At 33.1% G+C, this 12,618-nt stretch overlaps 1 protein-coding gene and 1 long non-coding RNA gene across 3 annotated transcripts; one reads left to right on the top strand and one right to left on the bottom strand.

Annotated features, from left to right (window-relative positions):
* Positions 1 to 2,417: 2,417 nt before the first annotated feature.
* On the bottom strand, positions 2,418 to 4,128 carry LOC117133763. The gene is made up of 3 exons (XR_004457774.1): positions 3,427 to 4,128; positions 3,002 to 3,102; positions 2,418 to 2,926 (listed from the first exon to the last, which is right to left on the bottom strand). It is a non-coding gene; the product is annotated as an uncharacterized LOC117133763 (long non-coding RNA).
* A 6,326-nt stretch (positions 4,129 to 10,454) lies between these two features.
* Positions 10,455 to 11,341, top strand: LOC103863549 (polyadenylate-binding protein-interacting protein 2). Of its 2 annotated transcripts, none has more exons than XM_009141288.3 (3): positions 10,455 to 10,549; positions 10,619 to 10,893; positions 10,955 to 11,341. In XM_009141288.3, exons 2-3 carry the CDS (start codon positions 10,641 to 10,643, stop codon positions 11,116 to 11,118), a joined length of 417 nt encoding a protein of 138 aa, XP_009139536.1. In that variant the 5' UTR covers positions 10,455 to 10,549; positions 10,619 to 10,640; the 3' UTR covers positions 11,119 to 11,341. The 2 variants fall into 2 exon arrangements, with proteins under 2 accessions (XP_009139536.1, XP_033146654.1); XM_033290763.1 differs by having other exon boundaries at positions 10,501 to 10,534; positions 10,617 to 10,893.
* The last annotated feature ends 1,277 nt before the right edge of the window (positions 11,342 to 12,618 follow it).

Here is a 12,618-nt window from a genome sequence, read left to right as displayed (position 1 = left end):
AGGCATCTCCGAGGAAACACATTCGTACCGCCCTCATTTTCTCTTCCTCCGTAAAGTCTTCGATCTCAAAATACTGGTCAACACGCAAGATCCACCCATCAGCGTCTTCTCCGTCAAAAGTTGGGATCTCGAGTTGTTGGGTAAGAGATCTTCTATCCGACGGTTGTCCACTGCTAGATCTGGTGTATCGGGAGGTTGCAAAGACCTTCTGCACGGACCCTTCTGCGTTCTCTTCAATCACAATGGGTTTGTTCGCTGGGCTCTGTTTTGTTACGGGTGAGTTGCTCTCGGCGACGTTGAACCTCCCCGTTGAGGCTTCAGCTACTTCATGTCTCTTCCCTTTGTCAAGCTCGAGCAACTTCTTCTTGGCCTCGTCTTCCTCTTGAAAACGTTGCTCGAGACGTTCCAGGACACTCAGCCTACCCATTTGTTGTTGCATCGCCTCCATAGATTTCTCCAACGACGTTACTCGTCCTCCTTCTTGACGCTGTTCCACTCTCTGCTCCACGACCAGGGCCGTCAGCTTCCCCAGATCTACCTGAAGCTGTTCCATTGCTTGCTCCAAATCGGATTTCTTCGGTGGCATGATGTCAGGATCTACCGCTCTGATACCAATTTGTTACGTTTTGCTACTCTCTTTAATGTAAACTGGATTAAATAAAACACTCAGATTGTATTGATCTTCAAGAAAAGGTTACAATAGAAAGATAAGTCCCAACTTCTCTTTCTAACATGACATGAACATGATGACCAATAACTTGATACTCTTCCTAACGTACTCACGTGACTTATAAAGGAGATATTCCTCTTGTCACTCACAACGGCTCCAGATCCAACACCCCATGTGCTGTGGTTCCCTTGTCTTATTGACACCTCATAGGCTGCTACTACTAGACCCCAAGTCGACTCCTTGTCCACCAAGTTATCTCCCATTGGGCCGTAAAGCTACTCTTTCTTCATAATGCTTAATCTTCTTTCAGGCCCTTTCCCGTTACACGGCCCTTTCTCTTGTAATGGAACAGAATCGGTGGTCTACACTCCTCATACGTAACATCAAAGTTGTTGAAGAGTTGGTCCTTTCGCACACATTGGTAGACAGTGAGGTCATCCCTGGCATATCATCTCTAGGACCATGGTTGCCCTCCTGCTAAAACAAACACATTAATACTTTTCTAGCACTAAAGAGTGGAATTAAATGTAGCTATAAACTTACATCACAGCAAAGTCAGGGAGGGGAAGGCGTTCACCCTCTTCCATGATGTGTGAGAAAGTGAATGTCTGATGTTTAGCACCAAAATTGTAGTAGAAAACTTTGACCTGGAATGTGTAAACTGGGGGAGCTGACTATCTTTTGGGTTCTCTCCATCTTCAGCCTATAAGACCAATATTTTAAATCGAGAGTATGAAAAATAAGAGTAGCAATCTGGTTGATGACTGAGAAGATATAAGAGAGAGAGATACCAGGGGAGGACCAGCCTCGGAGGCTGGGAGGTTAAGTTAGCTTTGTCGTATCACCATCGAAACCAACAAATACAACTTCGCCTGTCTCATCCGAAACAGTCATCTTAACGGCCCTAATGTTAAATCAGACGAACTTAAATAAGCTAAAAGAGATTAAAAATGTGTTTGACAATATAATGGATGTACATACTACATACCAGTAATAGCTTTAGTCTGAGCAGCTACAACATCCATGGTTGACCCAGCTTCTCGCAGCTCAAGAGTCTCATCACACCAACACAAGCAATTACTTTCAAACCTTGAGCAAGTGCAAACGCAACCTCCTCTGACAAACTACAAATGCAGAATATAGGTTAAATCTCTTTTTTTAAGACACTCAAGGTCTCTGAAATATGTTTAACTTAAGCTTATGTTCTTTTACCACAAAAAAAGCTTATGTTTAAAATGGTTCGATAATTAAGAGTTTCAATGACGGAAAAACCTTAGAGTGGAGGAGGATTTCAACACCCATGAGCTCGCCACCGCACTTGACGTTTTAGCTTCCAAAAACCTAAGCAACCGGACCTCGACGGTGGAGGATTTAGCCTTGAAATCGGGGAGGAGAACATTGTATCAGCCATTTTTGCTGGATTTTTGTTAAGGCATGTCTGAGAAGATTGAAGTCATGATTTTTACTGTAGAGAACATACCTTTTTATAGTAGAAGATCTAGAGCAAGGAAGTAATGGGTTGCATTCAATGAGGATCGTGGGAGTAGTGGAGAGTTAAACACGACGCCTGGACTCAAACTGAGTTTGTAACGTCTCAAGACTTTCAACATTTACGTCTCCGGCGAGAGGAGCTGCGATGGTAAGAAGCTTAGAGCATGATTATCCCAAAGACCCATTTAGGGTTTCTTATTTTTTTTAATACTTTTAAGTAGTAAAAGTGAACTAAGAGATAACATTAAGAAACTCAAACATTTTTATGCTCCATTGCAAGGCTCTTAATTAAAGGTTCTTAAAAAAATTATTATACATTTTAATTGCATGAATTTACCAGTTTAAATTGCATGAATGAAATATGATTCACAAAAAATAACATCATGATGTTTCTGAATCATGAAAGAACATAACAAATGTTTCTTTCTGATGAAACCGATAAACCAAGCGTTATAATTACAACCGTACAATGCCAACCTGAAGATAACACTAACATATATATTTTCTAATCTATTTTATTACTATCTTTCATGAAGATGGCTAATAACTAAGTCACAAGCTGCTTATCATCGTGCTTCATCACATACCTTTTTAAGAAGGCTTCATTGGTATATGTCAAGACACATGGAATCGAAAGGGGTTCACTTCCAAGCAACCCTTTGGCGATGAGAGCTTTGATTACGTTACACCTAGGCACAATCCCTTCTCCATGCTGTATCCAAGTAGCTGAGGAAACAAAGCCACAACCTCTAGTGGCCAATTCATCTGATTCACAGCAAACTCAATCTTCTCCTTCACCAACCTCAATCAATACATCAAGATGAAACAACAAAGACATACCTTTTTCTTAAGTAAGCTTTGGCCAATGCAGGATCCAACTCAATAGCTTTCTTCGTATCTGACACAGCTTCTGCTCATCAAGAACTTGTGACACTACGAAACTAGATTTCACACAGAACGACATTATTTTGAAAATCAATATTCAAAAATCTAAACTTTACTCTCAGAGAAGCAGAGCACAAGGAAGACAACTCAAACAAAAAAAGCAAAGACTTTCATCGGAGGAAATCAATCCCACAAACAAAAAAACAAAACTTTACTCCTTTATTGCTCATAATTCAGAGAAACTATCAAAACCCCTAATGCATCATTCAACACTCAGCAAAACAGAGCCAAACACACACACACAATAAAAAAGTTGAGATTTTTAACGACAATGGAGGAAGAAGAAGAATCAAAACGAAGAGCGAGTGACCAAATATTACCAGTGGTTAGAGCCTTAATCATGCCATTCCTACGACCCTTAAAATCCCTAAAACCTCCCCCACCGTGTGTGAGTTGTACGCGGCACCACCACCGTCGCCACCTCCTCCGTCCATAATCTAACACACATAAGAAATATATTTGACTTGCTCTGAAGAATTGGGGAGGAATCGTCGCCATCGAGTATTGTCTGAGAGATTTTGGAGAATAGTCGACGAGAGGGAGAGAGACACAGAGTGGGAAGAGAGAAAGAGATGAACGCTATTTAGTCAACACGTGTCTCAAAAGACCGTCTCTTCTAACTCCTAATTAAGCGACGTTTCTTTCTATTTAACCTAATTTTTTTTTTTTAATTGCTATTAATAAGAAGAGACGGGAGTTGCATACCGCGTTAACGATGCTCTTAGGTGAAGAGGCGGAGTTTCCTAGGGTTAAAAGATGTGGGCCACTTTCATTTAACTAAGGCCCAGACGAATTTATTTGAAACCTACATGTGGAGCCCACGAAAACTCTGCTGAAACATATAACGCTTTAGTTTGGACACGTGTCCTCATTTGCCCATCATTGCTTGATGATGTGGAGAGCTGAGATGAGAGAAAACTTTGTTTTATTATTTTATATATATATAGATAGATAGATACTAGGTGTTTTGCCCGCGATGCAGGCTTAAACATATTCATAAATTTTTGAAAAGTTCTTTGTACACTATCTTCATTATACAAAAATAAATCTTAAAATAACTCAATATTATATTTTTAATTATATAATTAAAAAAATTATTTGATTAATATTTAATTATATAATTTACGTTTTTAACTTTTTACTAAAATATTTTTTCAGATAACAATACAATATATATATATATATAAATTATCTTTTTGTAATTATATTTTTTGATTTTGGATAATACAATATTCTATTTTTAATTATATAATTAAGAATTTTATTTGATTAATATTTAGATAGATAATTTATGTTTTTAACTTTTTACTAAAATACTTTTTAGGTAACAATAATATATACAAAAATTATCTCTTTTAAATTATATTTTCAGATTTTGGATAATTCTTACTATTATTAATCTTAATCAATTATCTAATCAAATAAATTAAAATTTCATTTTTATTTTTAATTTTATATATACATTTATTTATTAAAAGTATAAAAAATATTAACCGCTCTAACTTTTAACGTGAGAGCTCGATTCTAAAATTTTACTTCGCAAATAATAGTATAGACTAGGTATTATGCCCGCACATTCGGGCATAGTGTTCTTATAGATATTTATCTGTTTATAATTATTAAATCAAAACCAACATAATAAATTATTAATTATGTTTTTAAAAAGATAAATCAAACATTAAACTTTTTATTTTATAGTAAAAAATATTATTTTAGTTAAAAATACAATATATTTAAGAATTATCTTATGTTTTAAAAATATATTTTATTTATGAGAATTTTATTATCTTTACTTATAATCAATTATCAAATATAACATATAAATAAAATATTATTAATATATATTCATTAGTTTTTATAAAATATAGATATGCTTATTGTTGTGTTAAATTTTAAAAACATTCACATATATTTTAGAAAATATATTTATTTGATTAGCATTTAATTATTAATTTTTTTATATCTAAGTATAAATTTTATAATAAAATTTTATTTTCAGATGACAACAGAATATATCTAAGAATTATCTTATATTTTAAAACATATTTTTATTTTTGAAAATTTTATTATATTTATTTATAGTCAATTATCTAATATAAATATATAAATATAATAGTATTAATAGAAATTCTTTTTTAATTATTTATATTTTAGACAATTCTTATTATTATTAATTTTAATCACTAATTTAATCAGAAATATTTTAAATTCATTTTTATTTTCGACTAATTTATATCATTTATTCATTAAGGGTATAAACGATTTATTATTAATGTTAATCACTTTTTTAATCAGAGTGATTTGAAATTCGTTTTTATTTTTTGACTAATTTATATAATTATTCATTAGGGATATAAACGATATGAACCGCTCTAACTTTCAACGTGAGAGCTCCGTTGCAAAAATTTACTTTGCAAATAAAATATTATTAATATATATTCATTACTTTTTATCAAAATATATATATATATGCTTATTGTTGTGTTAAATTTTAAAAACATTCACAAATATTTTAGAAAATATATTTATTTGATTAGCATTTAATTATAAATTGTTTTATATCTAACTATAAATTTTATAATAGAATATTATTTTCAGATAACAACAAAATATATCTAAGAATTATCTTATGTTTTAAAACATGTTTTTATTTTTGAAAATTTTATTATATTTATTTATAGTCAATTATCTAATATAAATATATAAATATAATATTATTAATAGAAATTTATTTTTAATTATTTATGTTTTAGATAATTCTTATTATTATTAATTTTAATCACTTATTTTATCAGATATATTTTAAATTCGTTTTTATTTTCGACTAATTTATATCATTTATTCATTAAGTGTATAAACGATTTATTATTAATGTTAATCACTTTTTTAATCAGATTGATTTGAAATTCGTTTTTATTTTTTGACTAATTTATATAATTATTCATTAAGGGTATAATCAATATTAACCGCTCTAACTTTTAACGTGAGAGCTCCGTTGTAAAAATTTACTTCACAAATAATTGTATAGATATACTAGGTTAATATCCGCGCCTTATGCTAGATGAATATTATATATACATTATTTTAAGTATTATATGTTTTTTATATATTATGAAATAATAAATATATATTGAATAATTAAAAATTCAGTAACTATTACATATATAATAAATTTGTGCAAAAATATAAGTTTTATTAATCCAAAAAATATTATTTTTACTTGATAGGATATATAATTAAATTTAACTTATATAGTATATTTTTAATATTAATGTCTATTAAATGATGATTTCTACTCATATGTTTTTTTGATCATTTGCATATTTTATAACAAAAATTAAAATTACTGATAATAAATTTTTTATTGTAGGATTAATAGTCTTAGTAATTTATAATTTTTTAAAAAATTAAGTTGTCAATGTTTGTTCAAAGCTTTTATCAAAAGTAATCGTTCAAAGTAAATTTCGAAATTAAAATATTTATGTATTTTATATGGTATATAGTTTAATTTAAAATGATATATATATATATATATATATATGTATATATTTTAATCTTAATAATTAATTACATTAGACTTTTTAATTGTATGACTTTCTAATCATTTGTATCTTGTCATACCCAAAATTTTAAACCATGAATCGTAAAATTATTTTGAACCATGAATCGTAAAATTTGAATGTGAGACTTTTAACAGTTTTAGTTTTTCTAATCGTTTTTAAAAGTTCAAAATATAACTATACAGAAAAATCTAAATTTTTATTATGGTTAATGTGGTTGTTTAATTTATTTTTATAGTTTAAATTTTAACAAATATGATATAAGATATACTATTTTTTATCAAATCTTTGTTATTCAAAATCATTAATTGTCATATATACTTTAGCCATATTAGGCAATTCTGTAACTTCTGTTTAAAGAAATAATAAAGAACATTGATAATGAAATTATGGTTAGTTTAATAAAAAAATTTATTATATAATTAGATGGACCAACCTATTTCTCTAAGGATTCTAAAAATCATTTTAGTGATGACACGTGGCTACAAAAAAAGTTGTAATGTTTCTCAATTAATATATATGGAATATTGAAATCTATACCTATTTAAGATCAAAGACAATTTTTTTTCTTTTTTGGGTGTAATAACAATTTTTTTAAATAATAACTTTCATATATCGTTTCTGTAGTACTTCGGTAATTAAAGAAGGAAGAAAATAAAAATTAAATTCAGGGATGACGAGAAAAGGCGATAATAAAACGGTTCCAATTTCTTCAATTTCTCGCCACTATCTAGGTGGTTCATGATGATTTCGATAACAAAGATGTGGTTTTTACACAGAAACCGGCCACAATGTTGTATATCCCCACATTGTTTACAAGAGCAATCGTGATGAAATGGTCTCGAGGCTGTTCGGTTGGTTGAGTGTGTATATACCGAGGAAAGAAAGGTTGGATTTTATCGATACCTTTCAACTCTTTTATCAAATCTCTTATACTGTCTCTGGAGATCTACATTTTTTCTGGACTCGATGGCTGATAATATTCGGAGAGCATTACAAGACATAAACTTCGGTGCTGACGATGCTCCCTTTGTGTTGCCACCGGCAGTGGTCCGTCAAGCGGAAGAAGAGAGCAGATTTATTCTGATTGGGCGCCTAGTGATGCCACACAAACAAAACCTACGAGCAATCGTGACAACGATGCCAAGGAATTGGGGGTTTCAAAGTTTGGTTCGAGGCAGAGTTATTGAAGGCAGATGATTTCAGTTCGTGTTCCCGTCTGAGGAAGCTATGGACATGGTATCATAAGGGGGCCTTGGGCATTTGCGGACCGTATGCTTGTGCTCCAGAGATGAACTTCATTAATGGATATGGAAATGCTAAATTTCATTCCATTATGTATCCAAATAAGAGGAAACCCACTCCAACTCATGAACATACATGTTATTGTTCACATTGTTCGCGCTCTAGGAGAGTACATTCAAATGGATTCCAATGAGGAGGTTGGTAGCCGTTTTGAGTTTGTCAGGATACAGTTGAACTGGAATGTCAATCACCCTCTTAGGGTTCAAAGAAATTTTCAATTTTCTCCACGTCTTAACACCTTTATGAGACTCTAGTACGAGCGTCTTTGCGGATTATGTGAGACGTGTGGTGTGATTACAGATGACTCTGGAGCCTGCTTAATAAAGGGTGAAGTATGACAGCGGGGAAGATGATGCTAACATGGAGAGCATCCCAAATCATGGAACTCCATTGATTTTTTATTAATTTATCATATTCTATCTAGTCTTTCTTTGATTATGTCTTCTCTTATCATGTCTGATTAGATCCATTGTTAGATTTGAGGATTTTCTAGGGTTTTGAATGAACTTGAAATATAGAATTGCTAGGGTGATTTGTTAGGATCCTTGACATAATGAATCTTAGTATCTTACTGCTTGCAATCTAGAGTAATTATGTAGAATCCTGAACTTAGGTTATTGACAACTGCGAGAGTAGGTTTATTACCTGATAATAATTTTGCTGAGCTAAGTTGTTTGGCCCAGTGACACACTGGTTAAGTTAACCAAGTGAACTTATCGATCTGGACGATAAAGCCTGTTTAAAAAACGTATCGAATTGAAACTACATAAGTGTACCGATCGATACTCATTCCATATTAAACACCTATTAGTATGAATACAAATTTAAACATGTAGACTCACAGCGAGAGTTGGATATCTTCCTATTGCATTCGAGTTGTAGGATCAACCCCTTAGCATTTACAGATTTGAGTTCTAATAACATGAATGAAACCCTAAGTCTAGCACCTTATCCCATATGTTAACTCATCTATTTATCTATTGCTCTTTTATTTACTGCTTTGTTTATTGTTTTATATATTTTAACCTAGCTAAATCTGATATCCAAGTCTATTACGTGAAATAGCAAGTATCCGTGGATACAATCTCTATGCACTGCACCTGATCTCTTATCTGAGAGAGAGTTACTCTAGATTAATTTTAGCATATCAAAGTGAGGATGATTACAAAGAAAAGGTGGTAGCTGAAGAGATGTGGTTGACATAGCTGATGGTGGTGGTAGTTATAGAATATTCCATGGTGGTAGTTGGTAATAGAAGAAGAATGTGTTTATCGCCTATAAACCGGATTATAGGAGTATCATAGTATATAATGTAATAATAATGGTTGTATTTTATTTTTTGTTAGATAGTTAAATATAATTTCTTTTGTGTTATTCAATCTAATTTCCCATTTTATATCTCGGCCTTTTCTCCTTTCACATGAAAAATATTTTTAGGGTCTCATATTCCCAAATACATGGTATAATGGCTCTAGAGCATGTATGTATTACTTTCGTTTGTTTTGCGTATGATGAGAGAACAACCTTGAATTTTAAACCAATATTTTTTATAATTCTAAAAATAAAGGAAAAGGATAGTTTCTGTAAATATTTAGGGTATCTCAAACCATAATATTACTATCTTTTTTATTTTTAGTAATTTAATAAATTAATTATTTATAATTGACTAACTATATTTATCACTTATGTTTTCTGTATTTATTTATTTATTTATTAAAATTTAGTAAATTTTATTTTTCTGTTAATTATTTTAGTTAAATTGTATACTTATTTATTTATTTTATTTAAAATATTAATCATAATTAAAATATTATACATTTAAAATGAAAAGCATTATTATTTTGATACAATTTAATATAATCGATAACATTCATTTGATTATATTACTAATTAAAAATATAAATATAGTAATGGTTTACTTTTTAGTAATGTGAAAATAAAAATAAAAATACAAAATATTATGATGTATTCACAACTATATGTTAAAATTAATAAATAAAATAATGTATTTATAACTACAGAAAAATAAAAATAAAATATTATTTTAATATTTGGTATGATTGATACCAACTATTATGTTTTCTACACTACATTATATTTTGTGAATAGGGTTATATTTGTTGTTTTATTAGAAATATAATGTTTTGGTATTTCATTGGAGATGGTGCTAGTTACAAGTGAGAATGAAATGAAATGATAATGGAACAAGTGATAATTTTATAATATTTTCCTATTGGGCTTTGGCCTATGTTCTAGAAATTTCATTCCTAGCAGCAAAAAAGTAAAATATCTTTGGTTTATCTAAAACAAAATAAGAAAAGGAAGTATCTTAATATCTTATCCAGTAACCAACGAGCTAAGATCCAATTATTATTCGTATGGACACCGTCAGATCACCCTTTTCTCATCCATGACCGTTCGATCTCCATCCTCTCCTTTACACCTGCCGGTTGCTCATACCGGTTTACCGTCTACTAGTTTCTTTAAAAACAGTGCCAAAGCTTTTCCTAATCAAAAGACTGTGTTTTCTAGTGACTCGGAAAGGAAAGCGTGACTCGCTCTGAAGACTCAGTGAGAGGTATGTAATCTCTGCTTTGTATCTCATGACTTTCAGTCGAGTGGTGTTGTAATCTGTGAACTTTTGTAGATCTGTGATCGGAGTTGTAAAAATGTCGACGGTGGTAGATCGGAGTGTATCGACGCTGAATCCAAACGCGCCGGCGTTCGATCCGGTGGGATTCCGTGAGGTAGAGGATTTCTCTCCCAAGTGGTGGGAGCTGGTGACAACATCCAAGTGGTTCCGTGACTTCTGGCTCAGTGCCAACTCGGAGGAGTATGAGTTCGGCGATATGGAGGACGAGTTCGAGGAGCTAATCTTGACGTCATCCGGTGAGAATGAGATGGGTGGATCTTCAGTGAGAGGTAACGAAAAAAAAAAACACATTAAAACACGTTTAGTTTCTTACAATTACTTCTCTGGCAGAATCAGATGTTGGGAGGTACTTGAAGGCGCTTCTGAGCATGGCGGAGTCTACGAAAGGGAAGCTTTACAGATCTAATGTGTCTTGTTCTGCCAAGTATAACCAGAAGAGGATGAACCCGAACTTCTACTGTCGCCGGAACCATCACATCTATCAGCCTCGTTGAAAAGGTTGCAGCAGCGTCTGGAGAAAGCAATAAAAGCTCATCTTTTAATCTTTTGTCTTTTCATGAATGAGAAACTCATCTTTGCTTCTTGTTCTGTACTACTTTTTCCTCTGATTATGTGAATATTCTTCTGTTATGTGCTTTGCGTTTATCAAAAAAATTCGCATAGACTTGTTATATAAGCAATAAACCAAGTTCGGAAATTGAACATCCAATCCAAGTACATATATAGTGGTTCGGTTCTGTTCAGTTTTGACTCTCAAACATTTGTTTATGAGACTAGTAGAGCTCCGGATCAATTGTACTCAGGGTCATTGTAACGATCTAATTTCGGTCTCGGAACTCGTTAGCCGTCTAAAGCCCAAGCAATACATTAAGGTCCAAAATATTTGTCTATAAATATTTTATTTTCACATTGTTTTTTTTCAGTATAAAAAAAAATCAGAAAGTTAGAGAAAAAAAAAATAGAAAGAGTTCTATGGAGAGAGAAATGAAGAAAAGTGAAATCTTTGCGAAATTTGAGCCATAGCCGAAGCTCATCACGACCACCGCACGCCAAGACTTCGCCAAGGTTGTCACCACCGTTCGCCACAGCTGAGAATCGCCAGAAACCGCCACCTCTGAAGCTTTGTTTTCGTCTGTTCAGTAAATCGGCCATATCTTCTTAACCGTTGAAAATCTCGCGCATGCAAAGCCACCATCGTGTTCCTTTCGTCGAGACGAAGCCATAGCCACCAACCACGACGCACTCGGAGTCCGTATGAAGTCGCTAGAACCTCCGGAAGTTTCGCCTCTGCGTGCGAGTTACAAGCACCGCCGCCGGAAATCGTCGCTACCATTTTCGCCACCGTCCTCCACTGCCGGACCACCGCTGGAACACCGCCGGACCACCGCCGGAACTTTTCCGGACCACCGCCAGAACTCTGCCGGACCGCCGTGACTCGCCGTCGCCGGCCGCCTTAACTCGCCGGTGACTCACTTTGGAATCTATTTGAGCATCTGGAGTTCATAGATACCACGTCTTCTTGTTGCTAAGGTGAGAGCTACTCCGTTAAATTCCGAGCTAGTTTAGTACTGCCATTATGGAAAGTTTAGTTTCGAAACATGATCCGTCTCTGTGAATCGAATCTGTTTGAGAGTCTTGGTTGAGAGTCTTGGTTGTTCATTATTGATATTAATTGTTAAATCAGAAATAGGATAATAGAGGATTCAACGGTTGATTAAAATGATTGATGTTAAGAACTGTTAATTATATATATGTATATATGTTAGTCCATGTGTTGAGATTGTGGGGTGCAGAGGTGATTGCACTAGGCCGCAGGATTTGCGGGGTACGGAGACGTTTGTACTAGGCCGCATGTTTGAGAGATCGCGGGTTACAGAGATATCTGTACTAGGCAGTGTGTTTAGCGGGGTACAGAGACGTTTGTACTAGGCCGCCTGTTTGAGAGATCGCGGGGTACATAGATATCTGTATTAGGCCGTGTGTTTAGCGGGGTA

The sequence above is a fragment of the Brassica rapa genome, chromosome A04 (assembly GCF_000309985.2).
Source record: "Brassica rapa cultivar Chiifu-401-42 chromosome A04, CAAS_Brap_v3.01, whole genome shotgun sequence".
Taxonomy (NCBI): Eukaryota; Viridiplantae; Streptophyta; class Magnoliopsida; order Brassicales; family Brassicaceae; genus Brassica; species Brassica rapa.
Note: the sequence above shows the minus strand (reverse complement) of the source record. Positions and strands in the feature narration are given on the sequence as shown.

Excerpts from the sequence above, each read along its gene's own strand:
- LOC103863549 (XM_009141288.3), top strand. The coding sequence starts at position 10,641 with ATGTCGACGGTGGTAGATCGGAGTGTATCGACGCTGAATCCAAACGCG. Across the intron at positions 10,894-10,954 it reads GGGTGGATCTTCAGTGAGAG|AATCAGATGTTGGGAGGTAC; the intron begins GTAACGAAAAAA and ends CTTCTCTGGCAG.